Below are 19,814 nucleotides of genomic sequence, written 5' to 3'. Positions count from 1 at the left end.
TAAACACGGTGGCACTAATTTCATGCTTTTCAATGTTGAGGGCCAGAACTGAATTGGTCTTTTGCATAATGTGGCTGCGTTAAGGAAGCTGAAGCAATTTAAAGCCTCACATTAAGTTTTCCATCTGAATCTCTCGACAGGAATAAGGCTGCGTACGAGACTGAATGTGTCTTTTGTTAAACAACATCTTTCTGTTTATGAAATAAAAGCACAACAAGAAACTGGAGTATGTCAATGTGTCTGAATTAATTATATGAATGTCGTTTTTCTACCTATAACATTTTGGGATATTCAGACTGTCATCTTTCCAATGGAAGGTGATGCCATCTCTAGATATGATCTGTCTCAGGGGAGAATAAGATTGCCCTTCAAATGTAAACCTGCTGCACTTTAGAGGTCATATGGCCTATGGTGGAGGAGTCATGATTGTCAATGGAGCAATTCCTGCTAGGAAGAATGAAAACCATTGGAAAATGTTGCCAAAGAAGTCAATAATAGGGTTCACTCCACATATCAGAATCCAAAGAGCTGTGCAGACTCTGCTCCTCGGGTGAGGACTCACAGGACACAATGCTTGCTCTTATGGATCTGATACAGAAGACAAAAGCCAATGGTTCAGAATGATGAAGACAACACTTGCTCACACTGTCCATTTATATATTCAGTTTAATATTCCATCTGTCACATACTTATGTATACAACACCTTGCTTTATATCTTGTTATTGTTCATTGGTAAATTCAACATGTATATTTTCTACTTTCTTGCTTATTTTAGGGATGCCAGCGATTATTCTATTTTTCGAATATTCGTTACAGTCTCCATAATCGAAAATTATTTTTAAAATTCGATTTTATTTATATATATTTTTATTATTATTTATGTTTTTCTTTTTTTTCCTGGCTTAGTTTCAACCAAAATATAGACTAATGCCAATAGTATTAATAATTGTAAATGGCCATTGGTCACACCACCAGTTTGTTTTACTGTAAACTTGGAGGAAGCCAGTAGTGCAGACTGCTGCAGCCTGCTACACACCGACCCCGCCCCCCCCCTCTCCGTCACACATGCGATTGATTTATTGGCGATATGCAGAACAGTGAGAACAACACAACTAAAGATGAACAAAGCGGCACGTTCAAAGAAGAGGGGGGGTCTTCAGAGGGGGGGTCTTCAGAAGGGGGTCTGCAGCGGCCAAGAGACCACGATACGACAACAAGTCTGCAATGCTAACATTGTTTGGCAAAGATTACCACGCGGAGACACCTGTAACGCCTGAAATGGAATTAAGCCACTCCTATGATGAAAAGTGCATCGCTCCCCATTTGGATCCCCTCGATTGGTGGAGAGTAAATGAGACGAAGTACGAAAGGTTGGCACAACTTGCGAGGTCATGTGTGTGTGTGCCGGCCACGTCTGTGCCCTCGCAAAGCTTTTTTTCGAATAATCGATTAATATTCGCCAGGGCTGTCTGATTTTCGAATTTGATCATGGTCAGTTTCTGGCATCCCTAGTTTATTTCTTGTCTTTAAATGTGTATTGTACAAAGCCATGTCTTTTGATGCTGCTGCAACACAAACATTTCCCAAATTGGGATCAATAAAGTACTTTCTTATCTTATCTTGCTCATTAGTCCAATGCATTTTTGTTGTGTGTTTGATCACATCTGATTTTACTTTCGGCCAAAGCCCAGTCTGTGACACATGGGGGGGGGGATGTCGTGACATGCGTGGTGAGAGATGACATCCACAGTCTTTATTTGGGGACTTAGTTAACCCACTATCCTCTCATTCACACTAGGGCTGCTCAATTTAGGGCTGCAACAAACGACTAATTTGATAATCGATGAATCTATCGATTAATGAAACGATTAATCGACTATTCGGGCTATTATGCCTCGCACAATTTCTCAAGCGCTCTTATTTATCAACTTTTAGATTTAGCTTGAGGTTGTTTTAGGCATGTGGAAACTAACAATGAAGACAATAAAGATGAATACTTGATTAAAAAATACATATATTATTAAATTAACTAAACACATTTTCAACAAAATTAACATTGCTTTTTATTTAAATTAAATAAATAATATTTCGGATTTATGAGCCGGATCATTTGGCTCGGCTCACTAAGAAGAGCCGGCTCTTTCGGCTCCTAAACGGCTCTTCAGTTTACCACGGAGCCTCAGTTTCTCGCAGTTCACACGCGTGCCCAATAGCACCCCCCGTCAAGGCTCGCCGGCAGTACACTTTCCGTCACAAGAACACGCTTTGCTGGCAGCGAAAAGAATCCCACCAGACTCCTTTGCCCCTCCAACAGACGGATGTCCATGTCCTTTTTCCTTTTCAAGCGATAAAAACTCTCGATCTTCTCTCAAATTATTATTTCGGACGGAAAGACGCCGCTCCTGGCGGAAACGCTGGGTAACGTAATGCCTCCTCTTTCTCTCTCTCAACATTAGATCTGGGCAGTGCCCAACTTGGTGCCTGTAAGTCCTTGTCAGTCCAGTGCTCAATGGAGGAGTTGAGAAAACACACACACAGACAAATCTATAGATGCCAGATTACCTTTCGTGGCAGCCGATCTAATCTTTTGAGTCAATAGAGCATTGCCGACATGGCTCAGCGTCAGCAGCCAATATAATGAACAGTCACTCATGTAAGCCCAACACTGCAGGGTAGGCTGCCGCATTAAAAACTAAAGCCCATTCCTCAGCTCTCTTTGTGGCTTTTCCACTTTTAATTCATGAATTTAATCCAGGATCAAGTTAGGAAACTGAAACGGTGACACCCTGGCAGATTTGTTCTAGGCTGGTGTGTAGGATATTGTTATTACATTCTACCACTTCATTACGAGAGCGAGACATAAGGCCACTGTGATGTTGATGAGATCATTTCCCTCTGGCCAAGAAGGCATGGTTTGGATCGGTCCAGTTTTGGCTAGTGTCTAAAAGCTGCTGGCTGCTAAGTGTTTGACGTAGCGTGTGTTTAGGACAGTTTTCAGGTGGTCCTAAATACCAGACCTCAGTGCTCAGCTAAGTGGAGGCAGTGAGGTGAAATAGTGAATGGTACAACTAATGGGTCAACCTCCTCCATTTTGTCCCTGCGTCTTCTAAATGAGCCCCCACTGAGAGGGTGTCACACAAACACACACATGTGCAGCTACAAAGACTGACACACAAACTGAATGTCTGCCTGCAATGGTGTGTATGACAACAAAATGCCAAAGCCCCCTAACATAAATTCTGCATTAGCCGCTTAGAACCTCCATGTTGCTGTAGCAACAAACAAATGGTGTAATTACCAACATGCGGGTCGGTGTAATAAAGCTAGACCCACAGCACAGTGGCTCCGGGGCCCCTGGTAATGGATTTTATGGCGATCATTATTGCCACGCGGCTACATCACGATATACATAGGAGGAGATGATGGCGTCACACAGAAGAGCTTCAAAGCCACAGTTCAAAGACGGGGTGCAACAAGGTGTCACATCAACGGACCTCTATTCAAAGATGTCTACATCTACATAAAAAAGACTGAACTCCCTTCTATAGGGCATCCTAATCCTACGTTTGGCAACAGGTTTGAGGAGGGCCAGGTGTAAACAGAGAGCGGATAACACCCGACTGCTCTCTACTCGTAAAATATTGACTGTTTTGGCATTATAAAAATACAAGGGTTTCCCACAGCATCATCTGTAGAGGCACGCCAAGTTATCTGACGAATATCTAAACAATTCCTGGGGTAATCCCTAAAAAAGGCCAAACAAGAGCTCAGGTTTAAGTGTGGCTGTTTGGCCATGAGATATCTCACATTAAGGCCGTGTTCAAGACTTCAAAATCTCCAGGAAAAAGGTGCAGACTCTCCTGTTAGTGAGGGAAGTGCAAAACTAAAACGTATTATTTCTTTCTGCATATTAAACAGCTCTAATCTAATGTGGAGTGTCTAATGGAGGACGTCTCAGCTGAGGCATGACTGAGCATCACTGAAACGTCTCTCTCTCCATTTATGTTCCTCTCCTCCTCTGTCTGAGTGAGGATAAATTAGCAGGAAGAATTCAGAGCAAGGCTGCTTAGAGGAGGGTTTAAAAGAAAAAAAAGGTTTGCTCAGGAGCCATGCCATAATCTGACAAATCCATAAAGTGAGCAACTCTAATGATTCCTTTTGTAGGAGAATATGTAGGATACCTGCCCTGTGCTTATAAAGATGTGTGTATTCCAGGTGAGAATGAACACAAGTGTCTCTAATTACTTTATTTGTAGTCATTAAGATGTATTATTTGGTTTACTCGAAATGTTCATGTTAATCTGTGTGTGTGCATAATCCAACCCGCTGTTGAGTAGATAAGAAAGCCACACTTATTTGTAATCTTGCACTCCAGGTAGAGCAGACGTCATTGTTTCTTTCACGTTGGCACAATAACGGCGCAAACTAATTATTTGACTTTGTATATCCCTGCCACTCAGAGTTAGTGCAAGGTAAGGAGCACAGTGTGGACAAAGCTAACTAGAAGACAAAAGCACACTTCAATCAGAGTGATATAAGGATACAACGCTTCTTAATTTAATCCATCAGCCCCTCAAAGTGTTTTCCTGCGGTTCACTTCAACAAATGATCCGAAAGCCCCGAGTAGAGGAAGGATTATAGAGCTAACATAATACCTTTCCCTCTCTTACGGAGGAAACGCTTTACGTGTTTTAATCGTGTCCTATGGCCAATGAGTGAGAACTTTACCGACATTCCCGGTTTCCTATAACTGGCCAGATTTTCCAAGTAATAATAATAATAATATATTTAATTTATATAGCGCTTCTCATCTGCCAAGACAAATCTCGAAGTGCTTCACAACAAGGGATACTGATACACTTTTGAGAGATTAAACAAATAATTGTAATAATAATAAGAAATCAAAAAATAAAATATAAAATAGAGTACAAAAATAAAAGTCGGAGATAGCGATAAAAATGGCAGTACTCCAGGTGTACCGTGCTCAAAGTTTATTGGAAGGCCTGCCGAAAGAAGAGGGTCTTAAGGCCGGTTTTGAAGACCTCGGTGGAAGGGGCAGATCTCAGCTGATCTGGGAGGGAGTTCCAGAGGCGCGGGGCGAATGAGCAGAAGGCTCGGTCTCCCATTGTTCGGAGACGTGTGCGGGGGATGTAAAGAAGAGGAGCGTGGCTGGAGCGGAGAGAGCGGGTAGATGTCTGGGTATGAATGAGGTCACAGAGGTATTTTGAGCTTTGTCCATTCAGGGCTCTGTACGTGAGGAGCAGAAGTAAATCCCAAAGAACGAGATGTAATAGTTTCTATATAGCCTTGTCTCTCTTGAACAGTGCCTACAGTGTAGTTCATATTCGTTTAGAAATGCAAGCCATGTGTTTTGATCAGTGCCGATTGCTCATAGAGGTTATGGTAAATTATGCCATTTAGTCTTTGATAAAACGTCACAGTTTCAATCAACAGAGTGTGAGTACTACCAAGGATCCTTACTGCTGAGGTGGTATTACTAACAATGACTTTCTGCACACAGAGATTCCTAAAGTCTCATGGAGAGACATTTGGAGGAGGATAATTGGATCTGCAGGTTGGTTAAATAAAACAAGGTGAAATAATATATACAACAGATAAAAGACAATTCTATCTATGATTTAGATCTGACACCGAAGCATGTGTTCGTGTCTGCATGGCATTTTCAGGGAATACCAGACGAACGAGGAGCGTAGGATGTGGTATTTATCCGTGTTAACCTGCTCAGCCCTGAGCCTGTTTTTCAGGTCTCAGGCTTGAAAATGACATGCCCAGAACAAATTACTATATCTTCACTTCTAAAAGCGGTAAATTAATAATCTTTTTTCTCAAAGCAATGATAAACCTGTGAGTTGGATGTAGAAAAGTCAGAATCGATATAGCATTTTTTTTATTTTAAAGTCAATTCAGATTGAACAATGTAAAAAAAATTAAATTATAGTGTCCGTCCGAAAAAAAAACATTACTTATAGTGAAAGCCACCCTTGAATGATGGGATAGTAGACTAAAAGCTTTAGGAATCCAAACTATAACATATAATAAGTACCCTGTATCAAGATTGATGCAAAACAAGTGACATTTGACCTTTTTAGAGAGGTTTAGGGAAAAAAACCCACCTCTGGGGTCATTTGGGTGGATTTGCCATATCTCTGGAACCCATTGGTCGATTTTGATGATTGACACCTCTTTTGAACTGTTAGAGCCAATAGAATCGAGGAGAAGTTCCTAAAATCCATCTAAACATTAGCCATTGGTGAATGCATGCCAGCACGCCCAAAACCGGAAGCTGGGTTGTATTCCTCACACACTATATGAAATCTCAGTTTTTGAGGGTTTTTGAATGATGGATTATCAGTAATCATTTCCAAGGGACACAGAGACATTGGATTAACCTTCAGCAGCGTTGTTATAGTTTTAATGACATTGAACACAACTTTTGATCAGAAAAAAAAGGTAAGACATATTTGCCGTTTTGGCTCCGTAAAGCTACATTGTGTGTTGTCTGGTTTCGCCTTCGCTGCCCTGAGTTTTGGTCGTACAGTGATGATACTTATACCTCTGGAATCTGTGGAATCTCAGCTTCAAAATTTGATATATTGTCTGTGCAGATCCGATAAGTAATAAAGTATTTATATCGTGAGTTCTGTGCTAATTGCGTTAGCATTTTTTCGCTCAGGGCTAATTCAGAGGCTTGGTATTATACCCTCGTGTTTTGTTTCGGTAATTTTTTTTCGTATTGTCAGTTAGCTGAGTTTCTTCCCGTTAAATGGGTATGACACATTAATAGGTTTTTAAATATTAAGAAGCCCTGAGACACAGTTTCGTGAAAAAACTACCCGCAGGACCCGGATTAGGGTCCTCTCGGGTTTAACAGGTTAAGTCATGCAATACTATTTATAGTTTGGTGGCTGTAGCATCAGCTGTAGGCGAACTGAAGCGATGGGGTTTTTAAGGTCAGGATACACCTTCCATCAGGCAGGCCAAATCTCCCCACACACACACACACACACACACACACACACACACACACACACACACACACACACACACACACACACACACACACACACACACACACACACACACACACACACACACACACACACACACACACACACACACACACACACACACACACACACACACACACACACACACACACACACACACACACACACACACACACACACACACACACACACACACACACACACACACACACACACACACACACACACACACACACACATAATGTTTGTCAGGTCAGCTGTGGTCATTATATCAGCCAGGTGAGGGGGGGGATCATGGCCACAACAACAAAAGTCTGCCATGCGACCTTATCAAACCCTGTCCCTTTTGCTTTCCCTTCCCCTCCTTTTTCCTTTTCATGGCCTGAGTTCATTTTGCCCTTTCTATTCCCCCCTGTGAATGGTATCCAGGGAGAAGGTCTCCTCAGTTAGCCTTTAAACAAAAAAAGGGTCATCATCCCAAACCCCTCTATGTTTATGTGTGAGAGGGAGATGGAGAGCAACAGATAAAATGTACCACTTTCGTTTGTAACAACTTTAGACGTCTCAGATTACCCTGCCTACTCAATGCTCTCACATTTAGAGCTCCTTCTGCATCACACACTCACTATCGTACAAATAAGTCCTTTCATCCTCCCTAAAGATGCTTCGTCTCCTCGGCACGTTCCCCCACAAACACCTCCCACTGCGCTCATGCTTAAGCAAACTATACATGATACTTCTGGCTGTTTCCAAGCTACAGTTTCCACGGATGCCAGTCAACACCATCCACACACACATAACTGCCGTCAAATAACAAGTTTATTTGCACTACAGGTCTGCCTCTGAAACGTGTTAAGCTGATTAAAATGTTGAGGATTTAGCCTTGTTGGTATGCCAGAACCCCAGCTGCAGGTTTGTGGAGTCATAACTCCACAAAAAGTGAAGGAAAGTGTCAGGAGTGGCATGACAGCTACTGAGAGAGACTAATAGATACTATTAGATCAGTGTTTCTCAAACATTTTCATACCAAGGACCACTTAACCAATAAAAACACTCGCAGACCACCTAACTCCACAGATATCCAAATTCACATCGTTTTTCAAGAACAGATTACAAATCGCCTGAAAATGGTACAAACAAGTGACAAAATGTTTGACGAAGGTGTTGTGCTGGGCTATATCATGCAATCAAAAGTGAAACTTAAGCTCGCTCCATTGCGGAGATATTCCCGTGAGAGTGCGGAAAACTTAAATTGATTTATTTATTTCAAATGTGAAATGTTACCAATATACTCACGGACCACTAGGGGGCGCTCACGGACCACCAGTGGTCCGCGGACCGCACTTTGAGAAGCACTGTATTAGATGGATCACTCTGTGGTTTTCCTGGCTTTTGGTGTTGCTGCGTTTGTCCCTGGTTTATTTGGTTCTGTGGTTATAGGGCACTGTGGGGATTTACGTGTACACATTTCCACACATCTGTCTTTTTCTGTTTGCCACCCGCTAACCTTTCTCCAGATGGCTCTATCATCCATTTGGTCTCTTTGCTGCCTTGTATTTATTTAATTAGCACAAGGTTGATTTTCTGTCCCCAGAGTCAGAACTAAACATGGTAAAGCAGCATTCAGTTGTTATGCTCCAAATATCTGGAACAAACTCCCAGAAACCTGCAGGTCCGCTGCAACTCTGACTACTTTTAAATCCAGGCTGAAGACTTTTCTTTTTGTCGCTGCTTTTAATTGAACTATTCATATCTTAGACTGCACTGTAACTTTTATCCATGTATTTTTTCTTTTTATGTTTATTTTATTAGCTTTTATTTTGAATGACTGATTTTAAATGCCATTTTCTTAATGTCTTTCGTTTTTTGTAAAGCACTTTGAATTGCCTTGTGTTGAAAAGTGCTATATAAATAAACTTGCCTTGCCTTGCCTTGCCTAGCCTAGCCTAGGATGGGCTAATGATTTACATTGGGTAAGCCATAAGTCCTATCTACCCACACTGTTGACTTTTTACAACTATAAAGGATGCCTTGAAGATAAATAATGGGGTCCATCTAGGGCTGCTCAATTAATCGTATTTTAATCGCAATTACGATTTTGGCTTGCATCGATTATGAAAACAACATAGAAATAAAACGATTATTTGTATTTCTTATTATTTAAAAAAAAAAATCTTTATTAGTTTTTCAGTTGAATTATACTTAAAGTTCAGGGTAATCAACTGTTAAAAACATACTGCCCCCTTTTTTTTTTTTCAATAAAGGGATGTTTTCAAAGTAAATGGATAATTGTTTTTAATAATCGTGATATCAATTATTGACCCAAATAATCGATATCATGATTTTTGCCATAATCGAGCAGCCCTAGTTCCATCACTTCTTTTAAATCAGGGACAATTCAAAGACTTATCGGCATCAAATTCAAGGACCAAACAAAGCATAGTTTGAGACATGGATCCAGGTAAGTACTGTTAAAACACTGATCCTTTTTTATAATGAGAAGTAGCGTGTTTTAAAGAAGCTTACCAACAACAATCATAAAGTGAAAGGCATAGAGAGGACAAATTATGCTAATTTCCGGGGGGGGGGGGGGGGGGGGAAAACCCCAAAAGCATCCAAGGTTTCCTTTTAAATGTGTGATGTTGCTGTAATACAGCGACTGCAGAATATGTGGTTTCTAGCCTTCCACAGCACCACATAAAATACGAGACTATCTTCTCTGTCTAACGAACAACGTCTATCTGCAGGATGAACAATGTACCATCGAGGCATGAACACATATCTTCTCACAGGAAGGGAAACGTCGATATGTACTAAGTACGAACTCACTTCTACACCTCAGTGGACAAACACTTTGTCCACTGATTGGCTAAGTGGACTCACTGCTGCCGATGAGTTCTCAGCAATAAATGTGATATATTTTTTTAAGTAAAGTTGTATTCAGAAGGAGATTAACGACGATGCTTGAAAACACGGTCAAAGTTGAGTGAGACCATGGGATTGAATAAGCCTTTAAACTTAATGGACAGTACAACTCCACTCCTCAGGATACTGCACTTCTGTCCCGCCTCAAGACGTTTAACAAAGTGATATTTTAAAATGTGCATACCCAATAAATCTCATGCAGCTCACTTGTCACACTCTCAATGTAGACCTCATATTTCTTACATGAAAAAACAGTTTGTCATTTCTTGACAATTTCCTGTAGGAAAAACATGACCGTAAAAAGAAACAACATACAAAAAACTTCAAACCATATGCAATAACACATTCTTCAGTCTGTACTTGTCTGACAGAAAGTGATTTGTCACCTTGCTGTGTGTCTACTAATGTGTATTGTGTCTAGCGAGAGCGGACAGAAAGGTCAAAGTATAGAGTTAGATAGCCGTATGTCATTGTCAATTCTTCCACATCTTCACATTTAAATTCAAGAGAATGTAATTGCAAAAAAGCCACTTTTAAAAAACACATTTAATTTGTTTTGTTATCAAACCAGAAGACTTGAGAAGCACAGCACAATTGTTGTTTTGTTGAAACATTAATAATGTCATTATGATTACAGCAACACCATCCATCACCAGGCCATCTGTATGGTCCATCTTTCTTCATAGCTTGTTTTGTGACTACCTTGCAGGCCAAGCCACATCTCCCACATACAAACCAGCTATTATTAGTTTCGCTATCTAACACAATTTCCTGTTAGAAACATAATTGTGTGCTCAATGGTCTCTAAAGGATGATGTTCATAGTAAAAAGCACAAGGGAAGACTACCGTGTCATCATACTGTAGCAGCAAGAATGCGCTCACTTAAAGGTGGGGTAGGTAAGTTTCAGAAACCGGCTCGAGATACACTTTTTGTTATATTCCATGGAATGCTCGTAACATCCCGATAGCAATGCATATCTGAAGTGCTTTGACAACAAATCCATAAAAAAATGTCATCTGTAGAAGCCGTAATACTGTAAAAAGTACAACCGGCTAAACGGATTGGATGGCCTACCTGCCTGTCAGCCTCCCATCGGGGCACACACTGATCTCGTGCCCTCATTGGTCATGTGCGCGTTCGTGTGTGTTGGAGGAGGGGCTTTGTGAGGAAGTGGCAGATTTTCTCCGGTTGTGTATTTTCAAATTCTAGCGATCTCGAGCCGGTTTCTCAAACTTACCTACCCCACCTTTAAGATGTAACATATATTTTGTATGATATTTTATACTTGATATTTCTGGAACTGATATGTACGGGTTAGATTGTATTAACACTTAGATGGCCCCACCTAGTGTCAGCAGAAAGTTAATTAACACAAAGTTAATATAATAATAAAAAAAAAATGCAAATTAAATACATCTTAAAATATATTTTAAGATCATGTTTAATCATCTGATTTGTCTGCACATTGATGTTTTAGTCTGCGTTCTTCTTAATTAGTGTCTACAGTGTGCCTGTTGAGCCGTGTTGAGCGACGTGGGTCTAGCCCCGATCTAGCCCCTCTCTCTCACTGTCTAAGGAATGGGTGCTGTAAAAACTACACTGCGCATGCTCAGAGTCTTTTTCTATTCAATGTGTGCGCCGACAAAATAATCACCATGGGGGCACTGCGCTGGCATACCCACCACACGTCATCTCATAATTCAGAGAGCTGATTGGCTGTCAGCAGAGTTGGGTGTAACGCGTTACTTTGTAACGCGTTACTGTAATAATATTACTTTGTCGGTAACGGAGTAGTGTAACGCGCTACTTTTATAATCCAGTAATCACACTACAGTTACTAACATTGCCCCGACACGCGTTACTTCGTTACTTTCTAAAATCAGTCATAATCAAACCTCAACAAACACCTGCAAAGAACACATGCTAGGTGAAGCTATAACGCACATAGCTGTTGTTTATTTATATCACACACGTAGTCTGTTCTTCTTCTCTGTTTTCCGGTTGTTGCTTGTTTTGAATGACGAATACACACTACCGCTGCCTGCTGGTAAGGAGAGTTATTGCCACTCACGCATGCGCAGTTCGTAGGTGCTCGGCTGAAGTCTGGCTCCAGTGCAACACATGGCCAACACGCAGGAGAACACGCTGACGCAACAGCGTGAGCAGAGATAGACTGCGCAAAATATACAGATAGCAGGAGACAGAGGACAGCCACGGTCAGATAACAGGAGACAGAGGACAGCCACGGTCAGATAGCAGGAGACAGAGGACAGCCACGGTCAGATAGCAGGAGACAGAGGACAGCCATGGTCAGATAGGAAAACATTCAGGAGCTATCTGGATCAGTCTTATGCGACAATGGAAACTGAACTAAAGAGAACATTTGAAACTTTAGCAGTCTGCGTGATCTGCCTGTAGGGAGGGGCGGGCCGGCCCTGCGAGTAAAGTAACGAGTAAAGTAACGAATTACTTTATGTAGATAGTAACGAAGTAGTGTAATATATTACTTTTTTTTGAAGTAATATGTAATATGTAATATATTACTTTTTTTTAGTAACGACCCCATCTCTGGCTGTCAGTACGTGAACCGCGAAAATAGTAGCTGTTTGTGAAGAGGAGACGAGAGAGAGCAGCGTATAGCGATTCAAATCAAACGGAAAGAAAATGAATGAAGTTGACCGTCGACTTCAGCTTTGGTAAGTTCATTTGATGTCATATCTTTTGTTGATCTTCTGTGTTTGGCCTATAGGCTATTGCTCTGCTGGATCGATTGATATCGTGACCTCGGTGATGAGTGTCTGTGTTGTCCTTATACCCCCCCCCTCTCTCTATCGGAACCATGGATAGCGCCTACCTACAGCTATTTGCTATTTAAAAAAGCACCAGAAGCTTATATATACACATCTAAGTTGTTCGTGCCCCTCCACTTTCCACTTTTGTACATATAACAACGCCACTGGCTACGCTTCAAAATGCACAAGCAGATCTGAGAATCACATATTAAGTTACTTTGCATCGAGTACAACTTCACCACGGCACAGAAAAAGCCGAGCCACAGGGGAGAGACCTCGAGTACCGAGTCATTCAACAGCATTAAAGCAGCAAAGGGATCCATGTGGGCCCATGTTTCATCTTCATATGAAACTGGAACCACACACTGTCATATTCCGCCTGCTGCCAAAAAGCAAAGCTGAGAACTCGGCAGGACGAAGCTGTGCAGCACCACTCGTCAATTTCAACTTCGGAGCCACTGAGAAAAATAAGATATTTTGCATGGAACTGCGTAAGAGCACAGACTCCGCCAAAGCTCTGCTGCTGTCATGTACTTGGCAGTCAAGAGAGAAACAGAATGTGGAGTAGATCTGGAAAGTCCTCACCACTTTTTGCTTTTTTTTCATTAACTGTCTCACTCAAATGAGATATTACTTGCTAGTGATGACGAGGGGAACACCATTCTGTAAACTGAAGTCAGTATCTAGAGTGAATGCTGAGTATAGTTAAGAGCAGTGAATGTTTTTATTAAAAAGATTTCAGAAAACAAAAAGAAATAATTTGATCCTGTGAAATTGTGATTTACTCAAAGCTATAAAGAGGACACTGAGTAGTGAGTTGTTTTTCATTATCTATACTCAAAGTGTCAGTGTGGGACAATGTGTTAGTGAGAGCCTTATTCTGTCTCCTGTGAGCCCAGCATGGAGCTGCAGCCTCACTCTTTGCTCATGGTTCATACTGATGATTAGATATTTCCCTGAAGATACTCATTGCAGCTAAGTGAAAAATAAAAGGACAAAAAGGCCTTTTTCAAAAAGTAGGATAAAAAAAACTGCCTGCACGCCCAATTATAATGCACAATGGACAAGAAACAATTAACACTAAACAAGTTTCCATCCAGACAGCTGTAGCGCTCTATTCCTAAACTCTCATTTAATACAAATGTGCTGACCCAGGTCAAGCTTTAAGACTATAAGTGGTTTATTGTTTATACTTATAACAAGTAGAAAGCTCCAGGCAGAGACTGTGTATCGCTCTCTTGTGTCACAATCACTCCAAAACCATACTGGTGTCCAAAAGACACTGTAAAAGATCAGCGGACAAGGCAGTGAACATGGAACAACGCTTCATTCTGCATCACCACACCTTACCAAGGAACGGCCTGATTTCACCTTCTGACGAACACCCAACGTCTTAACAGCCAGGCAGGGAAAACCTCTGGGAAATGTGCTTCAGATTGTACAATTTAAAATTGCTTTGTATTTGCAGTGCAAAAACAAACATACAATTAGGGATGGGAATTTAAAGCATGAATAATATTCAACCTTTGCCTTATACTGATTCTAACTGAATAGAGGTTTAATGCATCATAATATAACGTAATGCAACCTTAGTTATAAGCCGTTACCCCGGGATTCCACCGGGTCCGTCTGCGCCGCGTTACGGCTGCGCCGCGGTTTTGTTCCGACCTCCTACAGCGTCAAACCCGACCGGGCGCGTTTCAGAAGCGGAGCGTCTTGCGTTCCGGGCCGGCTCACAGTTTTTGTTGATTTGGGCATATTTCCTGGACAGGCTACTTTGTACAGACAAAGTTAGTAATAATTGTAATATTCCAGTTTTAAACGACATGAATCAAAGATGTTTTGCTGTATTGTAGTGGTAAAAAAATGTATAATTATTCTATATATATAATTGACACAGTGCCTGTAAACCGGAGGAGAACGCTGGCATTTCACCTCATCCTTGAAAGACTACGGAGGGATAGGGTCTGCAGCCGTAACGCGGCGCAGACGCACCCGGTGGAATCTAGGGGTTAGCATCGTTACTTAGTCAAGCAGGACTGTGCTGCCCACCTGCTGATTGAATTAACTGACCATTTCCACACCATTTTAAAGCGTTAACAAGGGTCTGTGACTGATCATATTTTTCTCAACATGAGACAGGATACAGTGGCGAACATATGAGCACCAATGAGCCCAATGAGAGTAACTAGAAACAAGTACAGGACAAAGATGAATGTTCTTGTTTTTAAAGTCTTATTCCGAAGCTGTGGGCAGAATGTCTTAAAGACACTGAGGTCCCAAAGTGACACTTATTACAGCCAAAAGCATCCCCTATTTTAAATTGCCATATTCTCTAAGGGAGAGTCCACATGGCAAACTGGTTCACAAACACATGTCAAGCACACAAAACCCACAAAAACAGACATTACACACGCAATTAAAACCTTAAAAACATGTTGTAAAAAAGGGACAGGGGATTTCTGAAGCTATGCAGAGGGCCTACTGGATCCACAGATGGCTTGTTGAACTGCAGGGTATTCATGTGATAACGACAGAAGCATGACACAAACACTTAATCGGACGTCTCTACGTCTAGGGCCTATCTCTACAGACCCTAACATACAAAGAAAAGAAGTTCCAGCAGGTGGAACATCTCAAGAAAAAGGTGCAGTGTGCAATAGAGCTGCAACTATAATGAGTATGTTCATGTCAATTGCTACTTATTTTATCGGTTAATTTATTAATTGTTTGGTTTTTAAATATCCACTGTACTTTCTAAAAGTCCAAGTGAAGTCTTTAGAAATGTCGTGCTTTGGGATTTTCCAAAACCGCCAAAATGTGTGTTTATTGTGATCTGAAACAGAGAAATCTTTATAACCGAGAGTCTTAACACAGCTTTCTCTTAAGTGTTAAAACTTAAAAATAAATCAAATCTGGCAATTACTTTTCTGTCCATCAACTTATCGATTAGCGGCCGTGCAGGGAAAGCTTGTTCGCAGAGGCCAGTAACAAAGCAGCCGACATTAAGGATCAAAGTAAGTGCTTTACAGGAATCGGGCTTCACAGCAAATCTCTTTCCCTAAAAAATGTTATTGCTTTATTAACCATTGTGAAAATGTCCTCACTCTGGCATCCCTGGAGGGCAGAGTATTCAACAGCAATTATTTATTTTTCAAGTAGAAACCAAACCAGGGTACATGCAGGAATCCTGAAGTCAGATGTAACCCCTTTTAAGGCCTTTTTTAAGACCCTTTCCATACATTTTAAGACCGCATCGCCACTTGGAGTTTTAACCGGTTACCTTGGCGACACACTTGACCTCACATTGACTATATACAGTATTGATTGTCCTTCCTCCTGATCTTCCAACCATTTGGACGCAGACTTGCATTTCCCCATAACGATGTTGCTTAACAACCGGCGTAAACGGACCTTCGCGCGCTATCAAGCAGTGAGCGTGCGATGTCCTGTTCAGATGACGTCAAACCCAACGGGATGCCATCAATAAACTACACAGAATCACACTGCACACCTACGCCATGATTACACTCAGGCACACTGTAGAACACAACCTCTCTGGACAATTTATACACTTATTGAAAACAAGATACAAAATGTAATACCTTGGAAAATGCCGTTTAATAGCCTTCATTTTCGCTTAATTGATTTATCAACTTGTAATACTTTTTAAGACCCCGCGGACCCCCTGCAAACAAATAAATAGCAAATATATACTTTTAGAGGAACAGATTTACACCCATAACAAGACATACAGACTTCTTTGGATTTAAAGAGACAAAGCTAAATCCACAGTGGTGTTAAAGCTCTTCTTCCTCACTCTCCATATCTACCTCTAATTTCCCTCATCTCTCTCTCTCTCAGTCTATCATTGAGGTTTGGATTCACAAAGAGCTTCTCTCGCCTTCATTTCTCTTCCAATTTCTAAACTTCACTCTGTGTTTCACTCATTCTCACACACACACACACACACACACACACACACACACACACACACACACACACACACACACACACACACACACACACACACACACACACACACACACACACCACACACACACACACACACACACACACACACACACACACACACACACACACACACACACACACACACACACACACACACACACACACACACACACACACACACACACACACACACACACACACACACACACACACACACACACACACACACACACACCTAAGTAATGACTCAAAGTGTCTAATGATTCAAGAATAGTAGAGCTGTTGTGGCAGTATCACTCTGTGGTTCATAACCAAGCAACACAAATCCCAGTGGATCAAGCTTAGCTTCACACACACACACACACACACACACACACAAAATATTGCAGTTATAGAAGCAGACATTAGCACACACACTTGTTATACTGTTAGAAAATATATTGATTTTGTTTTTAGACGCTCCGTATCTTTGGAATTTAGTCCACATCCACCTCTGTAACAGAACTGTCTGACAGCCCACTAGTTCAAGTATTGCTTAAAAAAAAAACTATATATTTTTTTCAACAGGATACTGTATGTGTGCAATACAAAATAGCGCTGGTTACTGGCGCACAACAGAAACCCCAGAAATGAATCTAGTATCTCCAACCATGCATATCTCTGTCTCCCACGCATCTCCCAGCTCTGATATATCACAGCCACATATCACCACACATTGGCTAAGTAAGATATGTGTACCAGCTAGCTGCAAGGGCCACATCTCAAGTGGCTGGGTCCCCAGATCCATATGGAGACTCTTTCTCTCCTGACAGACAGCCAAACGACACAGAGGATGACTCAATCTGGAAGCACTGAAAACACCCCGGCACACAGCAGGCGCAGGAGGAAATGGGGAAGCAGTGAAAGAACAAAAGAGAAGAAAACCCGAGACTGACTTTATGTGTGCAAGCAGTTTCCAAAAATAGTAAGTGGTGTGCGCTTTCATAATTCTCTCAATAACTGTTTTGACAGCACATCTCAAAATGCGTAAATACCACCAGTTGTGCCGTCTTCAGATGTATTATTCACACGTTTGGCAAGGGGGGTGTTTCCTCTCCAGTCTTTCAAGTTGTAGAACTGCTATTACACAACAATACTAAACATGGGATATTGCACCATGCAAACTGAAAAACTGCATAAAGCCTCCCAGCTGTCCCGTAGATGTGTCATGTTTCTTGATTGATGTTTATTTCACTAGAAAACCCCTTAAGAATCGTACATTTATTGATATTGGCAGTTACTTTGTTGTGCCATCATTGCTCCTCGTCATGCCCTCTCTTCTTGGACAGGTTTTATAGGTGCTCAACATTTTAGCTGATCACCAAGTGACAATAAATATGGTAATATCACAGCCACTCAAACACGGTTCATTATGGAGAGGAAAGCCATAAAAGAGACCGTTGCCTCTCATGAATAACTGACTTGCAAGTGGCTCACATTTCTCCTCAGAGCTGTCTCACCTGTTGTTCATTCAGCAGGTAGTTAAGTCATACGTTGAATCTCTATAGCATGCTACAGTGTGCCTCCAGTTCACAATGAAGCATCCACTGTGTGCTAAAGGCTTTTGATGGACTGACCCTGTGGTCAATGTACGCAGTATTTCCAGGGAGCACAGACACCACCATCACTAATAGTGGATAATGTGTTATGGTGCTCTAAAAAGGGTGATTAGCACATAAGCATTGTACCACCATTATGAACTATATGAGGCAAAACAAACCCAAATGTGAAAACACATTGTCATCAGACTGCAGCACCTGGTTTCCAAGGAAACAGGGTGGAAGACAGTGAATAGTTTCAGATCATTCTAAGTGCCTTTTAGCACTCAAGTGTAAGCAAGAGGCACTACACAGTGAATCATCTCGGATTGTGATGTTTGAATGCTCATAATTCTAATCTCTTAACTCCTAATCCCTCACTGCTGCTTAACTCCCCCCCAGAAGGTGCTGCCCTGACAGCCTTTCCTGTTCCCTCCCAGCACCCAGGTCATTGATTAATCTTTGGGGGAACATGTCGAGGGCGCCTGTGTATCCTCCAAACATCTTACCGGTGGCTGCTGAGAGTTGAGCGCCCCCCTCTTGGTGGACCCCCCTCTGGAGCTGATCCTCTTCCACGACTCAGAGAAACGCCCCCTGGTGGTGGGGCGCCCCGGCCCAGATGTCCCGGACGCAACCGATGAATCGTCCCGCGTGGAGAACGGCCGATCCCTGCGCAGCTCCCTCCGCTCGGACCACTTCTTCTTGGAAGCCATTGGTGTTGAAAATGTGGTCAAAGAGACGTGAGGAGGTTGTTCAAATCAAACTTGCGCCACAGGTGGCATCTTCCCTTCTTCACTCCTTCTGAACGAGCCGGAGTAGCTCAGTGTCTCTGTACTTTCTTCAAGTCTTCTTGGTTACTTTGAAAGACTGTGAAATCTCCTTTCTTCTTTTGCTTTTCACCTCTTCTGATTTGCGTGGGACAACAGATCGTCGTTTGCCCGGCTGCACTCTTCTTCTTCTTCCCCTCGGAGCATTCCTCGAGGAGAGATGCGAGTCAGAGAGGAGAGGTGGCGAAGCAGAAGGTGCTGCCTGCACCCTGTTGAATGTGCTGTTACTGAGGCTCGGCCGGTGATGCTGTTTTCCCTCCTCGCAGGGAGAGAGAGTGAGAGAGGGAGGGAGGGAGGGAGGAAGGGAGGGGGTACGATTTTTAGATCCGGGTGAAGGGGGCTTAAAAACAGAGACAAAATAATAACAAGGAGCTCAGAGGGTGGGCTGATAAAGTACAGGACAGAAGGGGAAATGGCAGCACGACAGGTGGAGGGAGGAAAAGAGAAAAAGCCCTCGGACAAGAAAAACAAAGTCTCTGGACGGAAGGAATACCGCAGAGCTGCTTTGAGCTGAATGAGAGGCACCCCGTTCAGTAAGACCCTCTCACCGCGAGCGCTGAGCTTTGAATACCCACAGCTACTAAATCTCATCTTCCTCTTGTTCCCCGAGCTTTCACTCACAATCTAGCTCTCCTTACCGTGCGGGCTACATGTCTCCTTCTTTCTCTTTGATGAACACGGTTGAGT

At 42.1% G+C, this 19,814-nt stretch overlaps 1 protein-coding gene across 2 annotated transcripts in view; it reads right to left on the bottom strand.

Annotated features, from left to right (window-relative positions):
• trpm3 (transient receptor potential cation channel, subfamily M, member 3) overlaps positions 1-19,013 on the bottom strand; it is a 193,826-nt gene extending 174,813 nt beyond the window's left edge. For both annotated transcript variants that reach the window (XM_071204426.1, XM_071204427.1), the window contains exon 1: positions 18,810-19,013. In XM_071204426.1, coding sequence (XP_071060527.1) covers positions 18,810-19,013 — 204 coding nt within the window. The remainder of the gene's footprint in view (positions 1-18,809) is intronic.
• Between the last annotated feature and the right edge of the window lie 801 nt (positions 19,014-19,814).

The sequence above is a fragment of the Pseudochaenichthys georgianus genome, chromosome 9 (genome assembly GCF_902827115.2).
Source record: "Pseudochaenichthys georgianus chromosome 9, fPseGeo1.2, whole genome shotgun sequence".
NCBI classification, from domain to species: domain Eukaryota; kingdom Metazoa; phylum Chordata; class Actinopteri; order Perciformes; family Channichthyidae; genus Pseudochaenichthys; species Pseudochaenichthys georgianus.
This window is presented reverse-complemented; position numbering and strand designations above follow the sequence as displayed.